Here is an 18,811-nt window from a genome sequence, read left to right on the forward strand (position 1 = left end):
GGGGGTGTTTGCAGCCCCACCTGCATGGAGCCCCCTCTGTGCAAGCACAGCTCCTGCTGCACGGGGACAATACAGAGCTGAGAGGAACCATTCGTGTCCCACCCCAGTTGAGGGCTCACCAACCAGAGGTGACCGTGCACCCAGGGTGACCCTGCGGCCCCCCTCCACCTCTGCCAGCTGCTCCAGGCATTGACGCATGCCCCACTGAGCCCACCCTGGAAAGATGACAAGGTGCAGCAGATTGTAAGCAAAAGTTTTACTGTGTGCTCAATATGAGGCAACCCTGCTGGTGGTGTGAAGCCGAACCCTCCTAGGGGGCAGCTCTCCCACCTCCAGGACTCAGCACATCGACTCTCAGCACCTGGGGCTTTCTGCTGAGGGTTTCATCCTGTCCTGCGCAGGTAGGATATCGCTGCCCAGCACCAGGAGGTGACTAAACCTCGGGGGCATGGTAAAGGAACAATGAGATTACTGCTCCTTCAGGTTGGCCGTGTCAGAATGGCTGGGGTGGGGGAAGGCAATAACAGGCAGCTATGGCTCACTCGGATGTCCTCGGTGCACTGGCAGCCTCTGCTCAAGTCTAGAACTGCTCAGGGCATCCCCGGGGAAGAGGCTATGAACACTGAGCAACAGTGGGGGGAGCTGGAAAGATCTCCCTGCATCGTGGTCAAACCCTTGTCACCCCATGGACCTGTTCCCAGCTGCACAGGCAGAGGCAGCTGCTCTAACACCCTCATCCTCACCCACTGAGGCTGCAGGACCTTCTGCCACTTCTCTTTGCACCGCTCACTAGAGGTCTGGATGTTCTTTGTCGTCACGTTCAGGTGGGGTCTCGCCGTCAGCTGCAGGAGCTTTGGGGGGCTGCAGGGTGGGCAGAGGCTTAGCAGGGGCAAACCGAAACTCCTCAGGAACAGGGGCATCGGGTGTCTCCTTGCGGTAGAAGCCCAGCTTCTGCACCAGCTGGTTGATCTCCTCCCGGGTCATGTCACTCAGGGGGATTCTCTGCACAGAGACAGGGATTGCAGCCTCTTCAGACCCAGCCCACGTGCCCTGCACAGGGACACAGGGGCTCTGGTGGCTGCACTCACCTCCAGCTCCTCATATCTGTGGTTGAGGAGTACAAGCTCGGGGTCGGCGCCAGGCAGGTGCTTCATCTCCAGGTTATGGCTTGCAAGCGTGTTAAGGAGCGGGCAGCACCAAGCAGGACTACGCAGCCCCCTGTCCTGTCCCATCACCCCATCCCGTGCTCTGTCCTGTTCCCATCCCATGTCCTGTTCTGCCCTGTATCCCGTCCTGCTGCAGCCCCACATCCCGTCCTGTCCCAGCCCATTCCATCCCCTGCCCTTCCACATCTTATCCACACCCCGTCCACATCCTGTCCCGTCCCATCCCATCCCCTCCCGTCCCGTCCTGCCGTCTCCCCGTTCCATCCCATCCCGTCTCCATCTTGTCCCTGTCCCATCCCCATTCCATCCCTATCCTTACCCATCCCCAGTCCAACCCCATCCCATCCCCATCCTGTCCCTGTCCCATCCCCATCCCCATCCCATCCCATCCCGTTCCCATCCCCATCCCCATCCCGTTCCCATTCCCGTCCCCATCCTATCCCCGTCCCCATCCTGTTCCCATCCCCGTCCCCATCCCCATCCCATCCCTGTCCCATCCCCACCCCATTCCGCCCCCCCTCCCCAACACAGCCCCCCCCGTGCCTCGCAGCCCCCGGCAACCCCATCGGGTACTAGAGGGGGATGTCCTGGGTGACGAAGGCTTTCACCTGGGGGCAGAACGGACCCGGGGTCAGAGCGGGACCGCGCCTGCCGCGGGGCCGCGCCTCCCCCCCCGGCACCACCTACCTCCCGCAGGCGGTTCAGCCGTCACCCGCCGCACGTCTGCGGGGAGAAAGAGCACAGCACAGCCCGTCACCACCACCGGCACCATCACCACCATCACCAGCACCGACCCCGCGGCACCCACCTCCACCTTGCCCCGGGCCAGGTCCCGCAGCTCGGCCCCCGCCGCCACCGCCAGCAGCGCCAGCAGCGCCACCGCCCGCAGCATCGCCACGTCGCGGATCGCGCGCGCGCGCGCGCCCCCGCCGCGCGTGCGCACAGCAGCGGCGCGGGGGCGCGCCCCCGCGCGCCCCCGGTCCGCGGCTCGCAGCGCTTGGGCGCGCGACCCGCGCGCAATAGGCGCGCGCAGCCCGCGTCCGCGCGCGCGCGCGCCTCGGATGCGCGTGCACAAGCACGTGTGTGCGCACACCCAGTGTGAGCACGCCCAAGAACACCCCGTTGATGCGCTCTGCGCGCACACGGGCACTGCGGGGAGGGGAACAAGGCAGAGCTGGGGGCATGGGATGGAGCCCAGTGGGGGTCCTGCACCCAGCGGGGTCCCCCAGGGGTCGGTACTGGGACCGGTGCTGTTTAATGTATTTGGCAGTGACGCGGGTGAGGGGATGGAGTGTGCTGCCACCAAGCTTGCTGCTGACACAAAGCTGGGAGGAGCCGAGCTGCCGTCCAGCAGGAACTCAACAGGCTGGAGAGCTGGGCGGGGAGAAATTACTGAAATATAAAGAGGGCAAGTGCAGAGTGCTGCATCTGGGTGAGAACAACCCCAGACACCAGCATGAGTTGGGGACGGCCCTGCTGGAGAGCAGTGAAGGGGAGAGGGAGCTGGGGGTCCTGGGGGACAGCGGGATGGCCGTGAGCCAGCACCGTGCCCTTGTGAGCAAGAAGGCCGATGGCATCCCGGGGTGTAGCAGAAGGGATGTGGTTAGCAGGGCGAGAGAGGTTCTCCTCCTCCTGGTGACAACATCTGGAGTATTGCATCCAGCTGTGGGCCCCTTGGTTCAAGGACAGGAACTCCTTGAGAGAGTCCAGCGCAGAGCCACGAGGGTGATTAAGGGAGTGGAGCATCTCCCTTACAAGGAGAGGCTGAGGGAGCTTGGAGAAGGGGAGGCTGAGGGGTGACCTTGTTAACGTTTATAAATGTGTAAAGGGTGAGTGTCAGGAGGACGGAGCCAGGCTCTTCTCAGTGACAAGCAATGATAAGACGAGGGGCAATGGGTGCAGGCTGGAACACAGGAGGTTCTGCTTAAATATGAGATTAAACTTTTTTATGGTGAGGGTGACAGAACACAGGAACAGGCTGCACAGGGAGGTTGTGGAGCCTCCTTCTCTGCTGACTTTCAAACCCACCTGGACGTGTTCCTGTGTGACCTGACCTTGGTGTTCCAGCCCCGCCAGGATGATGATTTGACTAGATGATGTCTCAAGGTCCCTTCCAACCCCTAATATTCTGTGATGCTGCGCTTCTGCGTGACCCTGCGCACACACTGATAACGCGCACACAAACACCGCGCACACAGCAGACGCAGGGCAGGCTGTGCACACACACACACACACACACAACGCGCGTGTGTGCAGCCGTGTGCGCGCCCCCCCCGCACCTCCCGCACGGCGCCGCGGGCACGCGCAGCCGCACGTAGCGCACCCGGCCACACGCGCTGCGCGCACCGGGGGAGGGGGCGCCGCTCCCGGTCCCGGGGGAATTGGGGAGGGGAGGGAGGGGGGGGGGACCGGGACGCGGGGCGGGGGCGGCGCTGACATCGCGGGGAGCGCCGCCAGGTGAGAGCAGCGGCGGCGGCGGCGGCCGGGGGGGTGGCGGGGAGGGGGCGCGGAGCCCGGCGGCGGCCGGTGCCGGTGCCGGTGCCGGAGGGCGCCGTGGCTCTGCCGCAGATGGAGCCGGCCCGGCGGGGCAGCGCGGAGCTGGGCTCGGCCGCCCTCGGTCCTCGGCCCGTCTCCCCGCGGAGCCCCGCGCCCTCCGCCGCCGCCGCCGCCGCCGCTTCCCCCGCGCTGCTCGTCCCCGACAGCACGGCCCCGCCGGCCTCGGGCCCCGGCGGCCGCGGCTCCGGTGCGCGGAGATGCTCCCGGCCCGATGCCGCCTTGGAGGCTCTCTCCTGCGGGTCGCCGCGCTCGCAGCCCGAGGGGGCTCAGCACGGCTGCGGGTGGCCCGAGGAGAGGGTCCCCGGCCGGGCTGCCCAGCCCCTATCGCTGGACGTCGGTAGGGCCCCGGCGGATGGGGCCGGGGTCCCGCAGATGTTCCCGCTGCCGACCTTGCTGTCCCCGGTGGAGCGCCGGCCGCTGTCCCCAGGCTCGGGCATCCCCCTGGCCCGTGCCGCTGCGTTGTCGCCGGTGAAGCCGAGCCAGTCGCCGAGCTGGTCATCCTTCCCAGAACTCAGCCCCGTGGACCGAGCTGCCCCCGGGAAGGCGCTGCCTGCGGAGCGGAGAGAGGCGCTGCCCAAAGCGGAGTCCAGCGACCACATCTCGGCCTGGGCAGGCTCATCCCCCAGAGCCCTCGGTCTGCCCAAGGCCGTCTCCAGCGAGTTCATCGCCACAGGACACGTCGGCCTGTCCAAGCCCGGGACCCTCGCCAAGGCAGAACCGGATGAGTTCACCCTGTTCGGGAGGTCTGGGCCATCTCTTGGCCTGCCGAGTGCCAGCAACTCCTCCGATGCTCTCCTGGACTGTGTGGGAAGGGCGACAGCGGACGGCTCGTTCCGGTGAGCGCCTGGTGCTGTGCTGCTGCCCGCGGTGCGTGGGGGAGAGGGGGAGTCCCGCGTCTCGGGGCAGGGATAGGGAGGAATGTCCCCATGGAAAGTGGCAACCGAGGCCTCTCTTTGGGTTGGAGTCGCTTCGGTCTTCCTGCTGTGGATGGTGTTCAGCTGGAAAAGGTTTTGGTTGAGGGTCTGTGGGCACGTAGGGTCCTGTGCGCATGCTGAAGGTGGGAAACATACCCAGTGCCTGCTGCTTGTGCAGGCAGCAGCTTGGGGGAAGGAGGTGGGGTGGCGTTCCTAGGTGGAATTAGAGGAACAGGCTCTGGAGCAGGTGCTGCTTGCCCCCCCGCCGCGATCCCTGAGCTCTCAAAATGGTGCAGCGCTTCCCTGCCTCGCTGTTGAAATGTGCCTCTTGTGACTGAGGCTTGTCCTAGTGCTGCCGAGAGAGCCTGCGGGCTGCTGCTGTGTGCTGCGTAATGGTGTTAATGTGCTGTGACTGATGGTGGCTTTGCACTCGTGAAGGACACAGCTGCTGGGCTTGCAGCACTCCTGTCGCAAGCGATGCCCGGGCCGTTCAGGCTGGCTGTGCTCTGGGGCAGGACCTGCTGGGTGGAGATCCAGGCCCCTTTCCCCGGGAACCCAAGAGGCAAGCGGTGCACGGGAAGAGGAGGGGAAGCAGTTTCCTGGGGGTATCCTGTCTCACAGGCTCCCTGCTGTGCCAGCCTGGCTGTGGCAGTCAGCACTGAGATGAAAATGAGGGCTGTGTTTGTGCTGGCTGCTGGAATTACACCGGGGCTTGGGTTACAGCGGGGCTGCCACGCTGGGCAGACCCCAGAGAAATTTGGAGGTTGTAATTTGTCTGCCACAAACGGGGGTTAAAGGACATGGTGTGTGTGCCCCGGCTGAGCCTCTGCTGCAACTGCTTCTGCTCCAGGCAGGTTCCTTGGGGGGAGCTGGGGGCTGAACGGTGTGGGAAATGGGCTTTTGAGCCCAAATGTTAAGCCTGTTCTTTCTCGTTCTTCCCAAGCATCACTGTGGTCACCTGGAACGTGGGCACAGCCATGCCCCCGAACGATGTGACATCGCTGCTGCATCTCAACACGGGCGAGACAAACGATGTAGACATGATCGCCATCGGGTGAGTGAGCCAAGTGCAGGGCCCCCGCCCCCAGCCTGGGTCCTGTCTGGGGAATTCCCCATACCCCGGGGGGCTTAGGATGGAAGAGCTGCAGCTCCAGCCTGCCCTGGAGCTTAGGGAGCAGGGAGGGACGGACATCGCAGGTGTGTGGTATCATGAAGAGTGAAGGAAGATTGGCTTCTAATAAAATGGGAGTACTAAGAAGAGCTGAAACCCTCAAGTCCTGGATAGCCTTGAACCCTTGAGCAGCCCATAGCCAGCCAGGCCGTGCAGAGCCTGGCCTTGGGAGGTGCCGTTCTTGCTGCCAAACCCTGGCAGTCCCTTGGTCAGGTTTGTAGAGGCATTTAAGTTGCCTGCCGGAGTCCACTGGGAGCATTTTCCTCGTTTCGGCTTTTGTCCGTGGGTATGCAGGCCTCGAGGGCACAGCTCTGCTGCTTTCTCACAGCTGGATTGGCTCCGTGCCTCTGGCAACGCTGAACTGCTGGCAAGGCAGCTCCACGGCGGTGTGGTGAGGCTTTATTGGCGTGGCCAGCAGCGCGAGCTCTGCCATAGCCAAAGGGAAAACCAGACCCTCGGGGATCGCTCTGGAGCACGCGGATCCTTGCCAAGGCCGGGGATGTGCTGCTTTTTTTTTTTTTACAGCCTCTGCCTTGGCAAGCTCCCTGTGCGTGTGAGGTGGAAGAGCTCTGCCTCCAGCAGCTTCACAGCTGCTCCTGCCTGCCTGGATGTGGGCAGGGGGGGCACGTGTGGTGCGAGGGGCTTGCTGGAAATGTCTTGGCCAGGGCAGGGTGCGCTGTACCGGGGAGCCCCTTCGCCTCTAGGGTGTCTGTGCCTGGCAGCCCCCCTTCCTCCAACCTGTGCCTTCATGCCTGGGGCACTTGGTATTTTTGGGCAAGGCGTTTCCCAGTCCTGCTGCTCTCTGGGGACGCTCTCTTTCCTTCTGCTCGCTAATTGCTGAGTGGGTAGGAGCGCTGTTAACCTTCTGTCGCTGCTGCTCTGAACTGGGAGGCTCGGCTGTGTCTGAATGCTCTGTGCTGAAGGAATTGTGTGATGTGACTTCTCTGTAGACATCGGTGCAGCTGGCGGGCCCCGCAAGCTCTTCTTGAACCTAAAGATAGGCTTTAGACTGCTGCCTAGCCTTATGAAGTTAAACTGCTCCTGATTAAAGGGCTAAGGGCCCTATGCCACTTGTGTACCACGCAGCCCAGTGTTGCTGGAGCAGGGGTATAGCCAGGTTGTGCTCTAAATCACTCCCCTGAAGCGTCCTTCTGACCCTGACCCCACTCCTCAGCGCTGTCCTTAGGCACCTCTCCCAAGGAGCATTCCCTGGATGGGATGCAGGCACCTTCCTGGTGCTGCTGAGCGACCTGCCTGGGGTCGGGCAGGCTCTGCAGAGGTCCCCATCTTTCTTCCCAGGCTGCAGGAGGTGAACTGCAAGATAAACAAGCGCCTGAAGGACGCCCTGTTCACAGATCAGTGGAGCGAGCTGTTCATGGACGTCCTGAGCCCCTTCCACTTTGTGCTGGTAAGGAAAAACCCCAAGGGGCTGGGTTCTCTTCCCCTGGGGGAGGCAGGTTGAGCCATGCACAGGCAGAGCCATGCACAGAGAGGATTTGCAGTGGGAGAAGTGGCCAGAGGGGTGCACTGCAGCCCTGTGAGCAGCGTGGAAGGTGAGGGTGAGCGGGGCACCCCACCAGCATGCTGCCCAGCTTTTGTCACCACCTCCTCGCTTTCTGTCTGCCTTTGATGTCCCCTGTGGCATGCTGGGGACACATCTTGCTGCTTGCTTTTAACTCCTCGAGTTTCATTAGCTGTAAAACACTCCTGTATTTTTCAGGAGCAGATCCCAGGGCACTAGCACAGAGTACCTAAGACCTAGCATCGCTGGGCTTCTCAGTCAGTATTTAGGAGGGTGTACGTGGATCTCTGAACCAAAATGTGCTGTTGAGCCCCTGGAAGCGGGGCACGTATATATCGTGGCTGCCCCTGGTCTGCAGGTAGAGGAGGCTGTGCCTGCCTCCGGGCTGCAGCCACCATCCTGCTGCAATTCCCGTTCCAGGTCAGCACAGTGCGGATGCAAGGCGTGATCCTACTCGTGTTTGCCAAGTACTACCACCTCCCCTTCCTGCAGGACATCCAGACGGACTGCACCCGCACGGGGCTGGGCGGCTACTGGGTGAGTAGCGGTGAGGCTGGTGGCGGTGGTGCCTCGCTGAGGGCTCACGGCAGCTTTTTGGTGCAGGGCAACAAGGGTGGGGTGAGCGTCCGCCTCTCCATCTTCGGCCACATGGTCTGCTTCCTCAACTGCCACCTGCCAGCGCACCTGGAGAAGGCGGAGCAGCGCAAGGAGGACTTCGCCACCATCCTGCACATGCAGCAGTTTGAGGGACGTGCAGCCAGCGGCATCTTGGACCATGAGTGCGTACCCCGCTGCTTTTCTTGGAGCCTGAGCCAAGGCATCTGTATGCTAGCAAGGCGTGGAGGTTGGGTCTTGCATGCGGAGAGCTGGAAAATTGTCCCTTGGTGCAGTGAGAGCCAGCGCAGTGGCTTTGCTGTCTGCTTCTGGTGGCCCTGGCCCTGGTAGCCCACTGCCCTCCCACCCCACAGCCTCGTCTTCTGGTTTGGGGACCTCAACTTTCGCATAGAGAGCCTCGACATCCGCTTCGTCAAGTACGCCATCGACAGCAACATGCTGAACCAGCTCTGGGAGAAGGACCAGGTGAGAGGGCCGGGTGTGCTGCTGGGCTGCGAGCGCTCCTTGGCCCTCACCAGAGCTGCCTGTGTGGCTGTGGGACTGTACGTCCTCCTGCAGACACAGGGCCCTGTTTCTCCTTGCTGTGTGGGGACTGGTGGGCATCATAGTCTTAGGATATTTGTCACTGGAGCTGCACACACGTCAGTGTTTTCTTTACTGGAGCATTGGGAAGAAATGGGGATGTTGAGCCTGCAGACTTGCTGCACAGCACGGATGAACCCTGCGTGATGCTCAGCAGGGTGTTTGGGGGTGGCTGCGTGCTGTTATCCCGTAGGGTGTGGGGGTTATCGGGTTATAGGGTTTGGGCTGGGTTACTGGGGCCGCGTGTAGGTCTGGCTGGGGGTCCTGGTGTGCTCCCCGCCTGCTCTCTTCCCCTCAGCTGAACATTGCCAAAAGCACTTGGCCTGTCCTGACCGGCTTCCAGGAGGGACCCCTCAACTTCCCACCCACCTTCAAGTTCGATGTGGGCACCAACAAATATGACAGCAGGTAGGACAGCGGGGCAAGAGCAGGAGGCATGGCTGAGGGGTGAGGGGTAGGGGAGGCCATGCCGGGGCAGGCGTGGGCTGGGCTGGGGACATCAGGCTGGGGACACAGCTCTTGTGCTGGTGCCAGTGCAGGTCTGTCCCTGCAGCTGCACTGAGCTGTGCGCCACGATGAGCTGCGTCCCCTGCCCCCACGTGCTGTAGTGCCAGGGGGAGGCAGTTTGGGGTGGAGCCCGCTGCCCCCCTGCCAGGCAAGAGATGCCCCCCTCTGTGCCCTGCAGTGCCAAGAAGCGAAAACCAGCCTGGACTGACCGCATCCTCTGGAAGATCAAATCTCCCAGCGTCGGGCTCGGTGCAGGTGGATGCCAGCCCAGCCGGGGCATCCTGTCGGTGAGCCAGCTCTGCTACTGCAGCCACATGGAATACACGGTCAGCGACCACAAGCCGGTAGCCGCTATCTTTGCAGTGCAGGTGAGCGCCTGCCGGGGCCACTGGGCACGCGAGGCCCTGGATGCCCAGTTCTTGCGTGCGGCACGGGGTGGGGTGTGGATTTCTTGCCTTATTTTTGCAAGGCAGCTTCAGTCCTGTGGCTGGGGACGGGGTGGTTGCTGCTCTTGGTGTGTGTTGGAGGGTCCGGTGCCAGATGGGTGCCCTGGGCAGCAGGGGCAGCTCTCTGGCATATGGCCCTTGCCCACCATGTGCATGTTTATCAGTTTGCTTCCAAGGCAGACAAGCCTCCAGTGGAGATTTACGTGGCTGATGAGTGGAATAGGCCTGAGCAAGCAGTTGTCAAGTACAAGGTGGCTGCTGGCTTCCACCGGAGCTCCTGGGACTGGATAGGCCTCTACCGGGTAGGGGCTTGTGGCTGGAGAGGGTGGGGGGCATTTCACAGCACCAGAGGGTCCCCATCAGCTTGGCCTTAGCCTGTCCTCTCTGCTCTCCTATTCTGTGGATACCAGCAGGCTTTGACCCTGCTGCAGGAGTCATGGATCCAGAGGTTTCATCCTCCTCCTCCTGCTCTGTGGGTTTCTCATGGCCCAAAGCTGTTACTGGGGCTGAGTGTGTGCATGTGCAAGGCAGCTGTCGGTGCCCTTGTGCAAGGAGAGCAAATGCCAGGCAAGGGCTGAGGGTGCTGAGTTTGGCAGATGGCCCCCAGCTCACCTCTGTTCTCCCGTGGACATGCAGGTTGGGTTTCGGCATCCTAAAGACTACGTGTCCTACGTCTGGGCCAGGAGCGATGATGGAGAGCGCTTCATCGAGAAGCAGCTGTGTGCACAGGTGAGCGTCTCCAGGAGCCACGGCCAGCCCTGCAAGATGCTGGGTGTGTGTGTGCCCTACGGCAAGGCACCAGCCCCCACATCAGTGGCTTCCCCTATTGCACGGAAGGCCCTTTTGCCCCACTGTGTGGGCATCAGGGCTCTCAGTTGGGTCTGGAGGTGGTGGGGGATACCCCTGTGCCCAGCCCCGGTGCCCATCAGCTTTCCTTGGCCTGCAGGTGCTGTTCTCAGAGGAGGCACTGCCCAAGGGGAAAGGCGAGTACATCCTCGGGTACTACAGCAACAACTCCAGCAGCATCGCAGGGGTGACGGAGCCCTTCCAGGTGAGCAGGGATGAGGGGTGAGGGTGGTGCTTGGCTGAACAGGGCGTGCTGCTGCGGCGTGCCACAGCCAGCAGCCCTGACGCAAGGCTGCAGATCTCCATGCCCAGGTCAGAGGAGGGCAGCAGCCCCACAGACAGCTCGGGCAGCAGCTCGGAAGAGGAGGATGACAGCACCCTTGTCCTGCTGGCCCCCAAATCCCGCAGCCCCAGCCCAGGCAAGATGAAACGGCACCGGAGCCGAAGCCCTAGCCTGGCCAAATTCCAGGGCCTCATCCTGCGGCCATCAAGCCGGGACAGGGGCACCAGTCGCAGCCCCTCACCCCAGAGCCGTCGAGGCCTCCCTGGGGACATCCCCACCATCCACCTGCCCCAGGAGGAGACAGGGCACCGCGGAGCCAAAGCCAAGGAAGCGGGGCAGGCAGCTGAAAGCCAGGAGGGCAGCTTGGGCTCCTTTTACCAGACTGTGCGGGAGCAGCGCGCCTCCCGCTGCATCTCTGCTGACAACGCCCTGGCCAGGGCCGACCCCAGGAACCTGGGCCTGCTGCCTGCACTGCGCCTGGAGATGATCGACCAGGCTTTGGGCAAACAGAGGGAGAACGCAGAGCAGGGCCCTCCCTGCCGGAGGGTAAGCCCTACAAGCCCCCCAGGAGCTCCTTATGGCACCTCTGCGAAGGAAGGGAGCAGCCCCTGGGAGCGAGACAGCAGCCATAGATGTGCCACGGGCCACTAATGCAGCAACCCCTTCCCCCGTAGCGCGCTTGCTGTGTGCTTTCCTTTGCCACTTCCCTGCTGAGACGTCCCTCTCCCTTATTTATTGCGGTGACAGGCCTCTGCCCTCCTGCTGCCTGCCTGCCCCTGCTCCCCGCGGCCTGGAGCCGCTGCCCTCCCGGGGCTGCGAGGGGGGCAGAGGGGAGGGGAAGGCTGGTCCAGGATGGGGTTGGCAGGGGAGTATTGGCCAAGGGAAGCCCCTGCGAGGTTCAAAGGTGCGAGTGTTGGGCTGTCAGGCAGGAGGGCAGGCCTGAGGAGGGGCAGGGACAAGCGCTGGAGGCGGTTTTGAACTCCTTTTTGAGCGAGGCCTAGCCCCAGGGCGCAGTGCTGCTGTGGGTACCCCAGAGAGCGGAGCGTGCTTCTTTCCTGCCACTACCACTGTGCCTCAGGCTTGGACGTAGCGTGAGCAACACAATAAAACCATCCTGCCTGCCCCAGATGCTCTGTGCTTACTGCAGCGGAGGAACAGGCCCAGAAAACAGGGGCTGCAGCAGGCACGGCCCGGGCCCAGCACCACACACCATACAGAGACCACCCTTTATTTGTCTCGTGCCGCACACAGGGACTGACCCTCCCCAGCTCTGTGCCTGGATGTTGCCCTTCACCTCCAGAGCCCAGCCCAGCAGTCTGAGGAGGGGGCCAGGCTCACCCCAGATCCCTCAGGCCCCTCTCCTCCCCCCCCCAGCCCCTGCCTGAGGCTCATACGCCCAGAGCATTCTCCCTGCCCCCTGGCACAAAAGGGAAGGGTGATGGTGGCTTCCCCCTTACCCAAGGGCTCCCCTTCCTTTCCCCTCGCTTTGATGCTCACAGCTGGTGCCACAGCTCCTCAGGAGAGGGGTAGCTGAGCCTTCCTAGCCCCTCTGCTTGCCCTCCTTCCAGCTGTGCCCCCCCCCGCCCCAATTCCACGTAGTCATGCCAGCAGCCATGCTTGGTGCCATCCTTTCTCTCAAGGACCAGACATTAAGCAGCTCCACTCAGTGCCCGCTGCACAGCACGTCTTCCTTCCCACGCGAGGCATGCCCATGCTGCTCAGGCATCACGGGGGGGCTGCACGATGCTGTGCACACAGCTTCTGCTCCAAAGCCAGGTGCCGGCACTGCTTGTAGAGGGTGCTGCCGCTGCCCCGTGTCTTCCAGTCTCGATGCTTGACCTTCTTGGAGGTTATGTGAGGAGCACCCCAGTGCTTCAGGATGTTGCTGAGATGCCGTGCAGGTGCTACTAGCACAGCCCGGGTGGCTGAGGTGCAGCTGCTGGAGGAGTAGGACAAGGAGTGACAAAGCAGCACTGGAGGCTGTAGCACTTGACAGCCTCTGCCTTCCACCCCACTCCTGCCCCTGGCACAGAAAAATGGGACAAATGCTTGTGACGACCGCCTCGCACCAAACAGCCAAACCTGCATGACAGCACCCAGCCCCGGGGCATCCATCCCACCTTCCCAGCAGGTTAGGAATCCCCAAGCACACCACATTTTCCCTTGCCCCTCTGCACTTACTTGTGCTGTGGCTCCTTGCCCGGGCTGCAGTTGGTGAGTGGCTCCAACACAAAGCAAGCTGCAGCAACGTGGTCAGCCAAGACTGCTGCCTGCACCTCATGGAAACCCTTCGCCCTGCGCAGGGACCGTGCCAGTCTGTGGGCACAGATAGATGGCAGTCAGCAGCTGCTGGCTGGAGTGGGCATCGCACTGGGTCCCACCTCTTTTGACCCCAAACCATCTCTTTGTGCCCCGTGATGGCAGATGGAAGCCCTGCCATCCTCCTGGGGCACATCCCAGTCCCAGATAGTGCTCGCTCAAAAGGGGCCAGAGCTTGGTACACACATGAGCTTGGACACAGACCTGCGGGTGCAGTTGCAGTGGAAGAGCGTCCGGTTGTCTGCGTTGTGCAGCTGGTACTTCATCTCATGGGGTGCAATCTGGTGCTCACACTGATCCAGCCGCTTGTAGCACCTGCACATCTTCCCCGGGCCTGAGGAGAGCGAGCACAGCCAGAGTGACCAAACCAAACCCGCTCAGTCCCCAGGAAAGCCCCGCTCCTACACGCGCTGCCCCAAGCCCCCACTCACTCTGCTGCCTGTGTCCATCCCCAGGAGGCGCAGGGACAGCCTCACAGGGCTCTGTAACGAGGCTGGATGCGATGCTGCTGTCTTCATGGCCAGCCTTAAGGGTGGGCTGTGGCGAGGTCCCCGGCCCCTGCTGTCCTCCAGTGAGCTCCTGTCCTGATGTGGCCACCGCTGTCGGCAGGCCTGGCTCCAGCTCACCCCAAGGTGCTGCGTGCCCAGCAGTGGGCTCAGCCTCATCCCTGGCAGACGCAGGGGACGAGGCACCCGTGTCCTGCACCTGCTGGGCTGTCACAGGCCTCCGTGCACGGCGGAGCCCAGGACCGCGTCCCAGCCCCTGCCGCGGGCGCTTCCGACGTGCTCCCGAGGGCTTCCTTCCCCGGTCGCTGTCACTGCCGTCCACGGGCAGCCCGTGGCCGTACTGCTTCTGCTGCACCATCCTGGCCAGGGGCACCACACCGTAGCGTTCACACCTTAGAGAAAGGTGAGGGGGGGGACACCGGGCAGCGTCAGGCCCCCGCAGGCACAGCCCCGGGGGTCGCAGAGAGAGGGGGAAGCGGGGACGCGCGGGGACACTCACCCGCCCCACCAGTGCCACTGCACGCACTCCTCGCTGTCCTCCAGCACGAAGCACGGCACCTCCAGCAGGTTGAAGAAGGTGACGCCGATGATGTTGGAGATGGTGTCGTTGAGGGCCAGCAGGCACCGCCGGAACCTGCGGGCGGGCAGGGGGTGAGCGGAGCGGCCCCGACAACCCCGACAACCCCGACGGGGTCCCGGCACGACCCCGGAGAGGCCCCGGCGCACCTGGCGTCGCAGTCGCAGTGGGACACGGTGTGCAGGCGGTAGTTGCGGATGCCGTAGTTGAACTGCAGCGCCGTGATCTGCGCCTCGCACTGGTCGTGCTCGCGGCAGCACCGGTCGGGGCCGCGGAAGACACCTGCGGGAGGCGGCACCGCTCAGCGCCCGGCGGCCACCGCCCGATCCCGACCCCGACCCTAACCCCGACGGGGCCGTCCCCGTTCCCGTACCCAGCTCGGTGGCGTTCCCGGCCGAGTCCCCGGCTCCGCACCACAACGTGCCGGGCACCGTCCAACCCCTCCGGCGGCGGCGGCGGCGCTCGCCCCGCGGCTCGGGGTCGGTGCAGGCGGCTCGGCGCCTCCAGAGCGCGCCCAGCTCCCTGCGCAGCGCGGCCCCGGGGGCGCCGGGGGGGCGGCGAGCGCAGGCGGCGCGGAAAGCGCGCACCAGGCGGGGGTCGCGGCGCGCCCAGCAAGCGAGGAGGCGCCCGCGCCCGGCCCAGGAGCTCTCCACCAGCGCGGGGGGTCCCGGTCCGAGGCTGAGGAAGGCGACGTAGCGAGCGCCACCCGCACCCGTGCCCGGCGCCGCCGCCACCCGCTGCGCGCACACCGCGCCGCCGGGCCAGGCGCGCGCACTCGCCAGCACCGCCGCGCACGCCAGCGCCGTGCGCGCCCACATCCCGCGGGCCGAGCGCGCGCGCCCCGCGCCGCCCGCTTTAAAGCCCACGGGCGGCGGTGGGGAGGAGGTTGGCCCGCACCGCCCCGTCCCGCCCCGGGGGAGAGGCCGGGGGAGCCGCCGGTGCCCCTTCCCCTGTCCCTTCTCCTGCCCCTTCCCATCCCCTGCCCCTGCCCCTGCCCCTCGGGCCAGCCCCGGGCACTTGGCCCCGTTCCCGTCCCCTCCCCGCAGGTGTCTGTGCGCACCGACGGGGTGTCCCCCCCCTCCCCAGCCTGCTGTCCGTGTTATCGTTATCCCGGTCCCGGCAGCCTGTCCAGCCGTGTGGGTTGTTCCAGGCCTTGCAGCATCCCAGTGATTCCCCCCCCTCCCCTGCCTGTCGGGGGGAGCCCAGCCGGGATGCAGCCCCCCGGGTGCTGGCCGTGCTCTGCCCGGGTGATGGCCTTGGCCGTGAGGACACCTCGCTGGCTGCGGCTCAGCCACTGCCTGCCGGAGGAGGCTGTAGTGAGGTGGGGGTTGGTCTGTTTTAGCCCAAAATGGGCTAAAGTTGTACCAGGGGAGGTTTAGGTTGGATATTAGGAAGAACTTCTTTACTGAAAGGGTTGTGAGGCATTGGGATGGGCTGCCCAGGGAAGTGGTGGAGTCACCATCCCTGGAGGTCTTTAAAAGACACTTAGATGTAGAGCTCAGTGATATGGTTTAGTGCAGGACTGGGTAGTGTTAGGTCAGAGGTTGGATGGGGTGATCTGGGAGGTCTCTTTCAACCTCGACAATTCTGTGATTCTGTGAAAGGGCTTGGCAGCAGAGCTGTGGCTTATCGCATCAGGATTTCCCTAACAGTGTGCACAGAGGCCAATGTCACAGGCGAGTGCAGAGTCCGCTCTGCAGCTGTGACATGGCTGCCTTGCGCCGCCCTTGACATTGCCTGAGGTGTCGCAAAGGTCTCCCAGCTGCCATGTCACCTGGCAGAGTCACCTCCGTGGTCCTGTGGGGGTACCACAGCTCCCCGAGGAAAACACACCATGTTTTTCTTAGGGAGAAACTGGCACAGAAAGGGGCTCTGGGAAAGACTCAGCCTCCCCTGGCATCGTCCCCCAGCTGCCCACCTGGCCCTGCAGAGCCCTCCTGCTGCAGCTCTGCTGTGCCATGCCGTGCCCGACCCCCTGCACCCCATAAACCCACTCTGCCCCACACCCAGGCTGTGCTTGCAGCCCCGTGGTGCCTGGCAGGAGAGCCCCACGCTGGCAGCATGGAGCAGCAGCCTTGGCCACGGCGTACGAGCCCGTCAGGGACTCCGCCGAGCCGTGCCTCAGTTTGGGTTTGTCTGGAAGATAACGGGGGATAAGAAGGACGCACAGCGCTCTGGCCTTCACCCCCTGCCCCCAGCCAGCAGGGCTGCGGGGTTGGCCCCATGCGGAGTAACCGAGCTGCCTGAGCAGGCGATCGAGACCCCGCTGGTGCTGGGCTGAGGCTGGGGCTGGGGTGCGGGCTGAGCCCTGGCCACCCGCCTTGTCTGGCAGCACCACCCGCACCCAGCTCTGCTGACGTGGCCCAAGGCTGCAGCCAAAGCTGGCATGGAGCCGAGACACCCGAGTGCTCGCCCTGCCTGTGCTGACAGCCCTGCTGTCAGTGGCCAGTCCTGGGATGGAGTGCAGGGACAGGCTGAGGGAGTGATATTTCCCCCCTGCTAGCACGCCGGGTTCTGTTCTGGGGCTCCCCGTTATGAGAAAGGCATCGCCACGCTGCAGCTGGGCCAGTGGAGACCCCCGAGGTGGTTGTAATGGGAGCAGAGTGTGAGGGCATGCCGGGGGAGCGGGACCTCACCTTCCCCACCCTCAGGTTGCAGTGGGGCTCAGTCCTTCTCCAAGGGCACCGTGGGCATCAGGGAGATGCCTCCCGTGGGATGATGTGCTGGATACCCGGGCTGCACAGGTGGCCGGGTGCCCACAGCCACCAGACCCGGGGCCTCAGCTGTGTCCTGGAGCCAGTGCATCCCCTGGCTGCCCCTGTGTCCAGCCTTGCCCTTTGCCCTGGCGAGCCAGCAGAGCCCTGGCCTGCGAGCGTGCGTGCTGTGCATGCTGCCTGCCATGCTCTGCCTGCCCCTGCAGGAGAGGCAGCCGTGGTCATGATTTGTTCTCCTCACTCTGGAGTTGGGGCTGTTGTGCTCGGAGCAGATCTTTTGCGTCCCCGTCTTGTGCCCCCTGTGCTCCGGGGTTTGCTCTCTTTGTTTTTTTCTGCACGTTTGCATGCTCAGCCACCTCCTCTCTCCTGCCCCGCCAGCTCCTCAGGGTGCCCTTGAAATCCCACATGTGGAAGGGCAGGAATGAGCCCTTGGCAGCCCAGAGCATGTGAAGAGCAGACTCTGAAGGAAAGGGACATTCCTCCTGGACACATAACCTTTCTAATATAGTTTTACGGGAGAAAGAATTAAAAAGGGGAAATTAGCTCCTCTCCAAAACTTTCCAAACTCTCCATGCAGAAGCTGGGCTGGGTCCATCAGCTATTTTCAGTGCAGTTCTTGGCTGGGGGATGGTGTGGCTTTGGATTTAGGCTCCCCAGTCATCTGCAGGTCCTGCGGCTCAGGGGCACCTGGGGACAGTGACACCTTCTGTCTGTCCCGCAGACCCTCAGGCCCTGGCACAGGGCCACGCTGAGCACAGACCTCCTCCAGGCTTTCCCCGAGGTTCTGGTGCTGCCCTGTAACTCCCTTCCCACACCGCAGCCTGTTCTCAGTAACCTTGCTTGGGACAGGGACGGGGTGAGCTCCACCCCAGCAAGGCTCGGTGCTGAGCTTCTCGAGCAGCTCCCAGCCACAGTCCCTGATAAACTGCTGTGCCTGAGAGGAAATAGAGAAAGCCCCAAGGAGTGGAGAAAATGAAGAGGAAAGCTCCCTAAAAACCTCCCCAAGACCCCTGGGTTCCCTGTAAGAGGTCAAATACTGATGCTGGGAGAAAGTTCCCTTTATCTTCTGCTTTCCCTTAACCCCTAGGCAAACCTCAGTGCCTGGGAGGTGCCTGGTTTTACCACCCTAGTGAGTACCTTCCTTTAATTTATGGGAATACTTAGCAGGAATCAGACTTGCAAGGAGGAGCCGGTGCCTTCCTGACATGTATCACCCCACTTCCAGGTGAAGGTGGGGTGAGGTTGAGTCAGCAGGGCTTGGGGTGAACAACAGCGTGAGAAGCTGTGGCTCAGAAACAGGGTCTGGCTTGTCAGCATGGGTCAAAACTCAGCAGAAATTATTTGGGGCTGACAAGCCTGAGAGCAGAAAAGGCTGTGAGGCTGGGGTGTTTCTGCATCTCTGGAAAACAGATTCTCCTTACTTGCCATGTGAAGGATGAAGTACACACCGGTATTTTCATCCCTCTGGAAGGTGCAAGGACAGCTGGAGAGATAAAAAAAAATTCCCACGTGCTTAGGGTTTGCTTCATGTTATGTGTGTTGTCTCTGACTTACACAACGGTTGCTGATGTGGATTTTCGGGAGCTTCCAGCAGGAAGTGCTGTATCGCACCAGGTGAATCATTAATCGGCAGGGGAAGGCTGGCAGCTCGCAGCGCGCATGTCTGCATCGCTCCCAGCTTGGGCAGAGTCCGGGCTGTGCAGACAGCTCCGTGCAGATCACAGCAGCACCGTGGCTCCTTTTGGTGCCAGGGCCGTGGCCTGGCCACCCTGGACCACAGCCGTCTATGTCCCGTCTGCATTGTTCAACAGCTCAGCAGCAGGGCAGGAGTGCAGAAGAAGCCTAAAAGCTCGAGGTTTCCTCCTTGAACCCTGCACAGCTACTGATAAAGCCAGTTCCCACGGTTTTGGCTATGGGAGAAGGCAAATTCAGTCAGCCTTGAGATTTCTCCTCCCTGGCCTGCAAGAGGTTAGCCTGCTGTACCCAAGCCCAGGGTTTTTCCTGTCTCAGTCTGATGGAGGTGGCTGCTGCAGTTCCATTGCTGAATTCTCCTTGACTTCTAATTGGGTCTGGAGATCGGTGGTGAC

At 63.0% G+C, this 18,811-nt stretch overlaps 3 protein-coding genes across 4 annotated transcripts; 1 reads left to right on the forward strand and 2 right to left on the reverse strand.

Moving 5' to 3' along the window:
• Positions 1 to 241: 241 nt before the first annotated feature.
• On the reverse strand, positions 242 to 2,097 carry SELENOM (selenoprotein M). The gene is made up of 5 exons (XM_068653993.1): positions 1,975 to 2,097; positions 1,854 to 1,889; positions 1,740 to 1,774; positions 1,089 to 1,167; positions 242 to 1,002 (listed from the first exon to the last, which is right to left on the reverse strand). Exons 1-5 carry the CDS (start codon positions 2,056 to 2,058, stop codon positions 790 to 792), a joined length of 447 nt encoding a protein of 148 aa, XP_068510094.1. The 5' UTR covers positions 2,059 to 2,097; the 3' UTR covers positions 242 to 789.
• Positions 2,098 to 2,239: 142 nt separating this feature from the next.
• On the forward strand, positions 2,240 to 11,734 carry INPP5J (inositol polyphosphate-5-phosphatase J). Its single transcript, XM_068653990.1, has 12 exons — positions 2,240 to 4,558; positions 5,580 to 5,690; positions 7,107 to 7,215; positions 7,750 to 7,866; positions 7,933 to 8,108; positions 8,298 to 8,409; positions 8,825 to 8,934; positions 9,212 to 9,401; positions 9,644 to 9,781; positions 10,116 to 10,208; positions 10,426 to 10,530; positions 10,624 to 11,734. Exons 1-12 carry the CDS (start codon positions 3,735 to 3,737, stop codon positions 11,257 to 11,259), a joined length of 2,721 nt encoding a protein of 906 aa, XP_068510091.1. The 5' UTR covers positions 2,240 to 3,734; the 3' UTR covers positions 11,260 to 11,734.
• Positions 11,735 to 12,218: 484 nt separating this feature from the next.
• PLA2G3 (phospholipase A2 group III) lies at positions 12,219 to 14,848 on the reverse strand. 2 transcript variants are annotated; one of them, XM_068653992.1, is made up of 7 exons: positions 14,384 to 14,848; positions 14,160 to 14,292; positions 13,933 to 14,067; positions 13,359 to 13,825; positions 13,132 to 13,261; positions 12,790 to 12,924; positions 12,219 to 12,544 (listed from the first exon to the last, which is right to left on the reverse strand). In XM_068653992.1, the coding sequence occupies exons 1-7, from the start codon at positions 14,826 to 14,828 to the stop codon at positions 12,334 to 12,336; spliced, it is 1,656 nt and encodes a 551-aa protein (XP_068510093.1). In that variant the 5' UTR covers positions 14,829 to 14,848; the 3' UTR covers positions 12,219 to 12,333. The 2 variants fall into 2 exon arrangements, with proteins under 2 accessions (XP_068510093.1, XP_068510092.1); XM_068653991.1 differs by having other exon boundaries at positions 12,219 to 12,547; positions 14,384 to 14,847.
• Between the last annotated feature and the right edge of the window lie 3,963 nt (positions 14,849 to 18,811).

Source organism: Anas acuta, chromosome 17, assembly GCF_963932015.1.
Source record: "Anas acuta chromosome 17, bAnaAcu1.1, whole genome shotgun sequence".
Lineage (NCBI taxonomy): Eukaryota > Metazoa > Chordata > Aves > Anseriformes > Anatidae > Anas > Anas acuta.

Coding starts and splice junctions, on each gene's coding strand:
- PLA2G3 (XM_068653991.1), bottom strand. CDS start 14,828: ATGTGGGCGCGCACGGCGCTGGCGTGCGCGGCGGTGCTGGCGAGTGCG. Junction 14,293..14,383: donor CGGGAACGCCACCGAGCTGG/GTACGGGAACGG, acceptor CGCCTCCCGCAG/GTGTCTTCCGCGGCCCCGAC. Junction 12,925..13,131: donor CACTGCAACTGCACCCGCAG/GTCTGTGTCCAA, acceptor CTGTGCCCACAG/ACTGGCACGGTCCCTGCGCA.
- INPP5J (XM_068653990.1), top strand. CDS start 3,735: ATGGAGCCGGCCCGGCGGGGCAGCGCGGAGCTGGGCTCGGCCGCCCTC. Junction 7,867..7,932: donor CGGGGCTGGGCGGCTACTGG/GTGAGTAGCGGT, acceptor TTTTTGGTGCAG/GGCAACAAGGGTGGGGTGAG. Junction 9,402..9,643: donor CCGCTATCTTTGCAGTGCAG/GTGAGCGCCTGC, acceptor CATGTTTATCAG/TTTGCTTCCAAGGCAGACAA.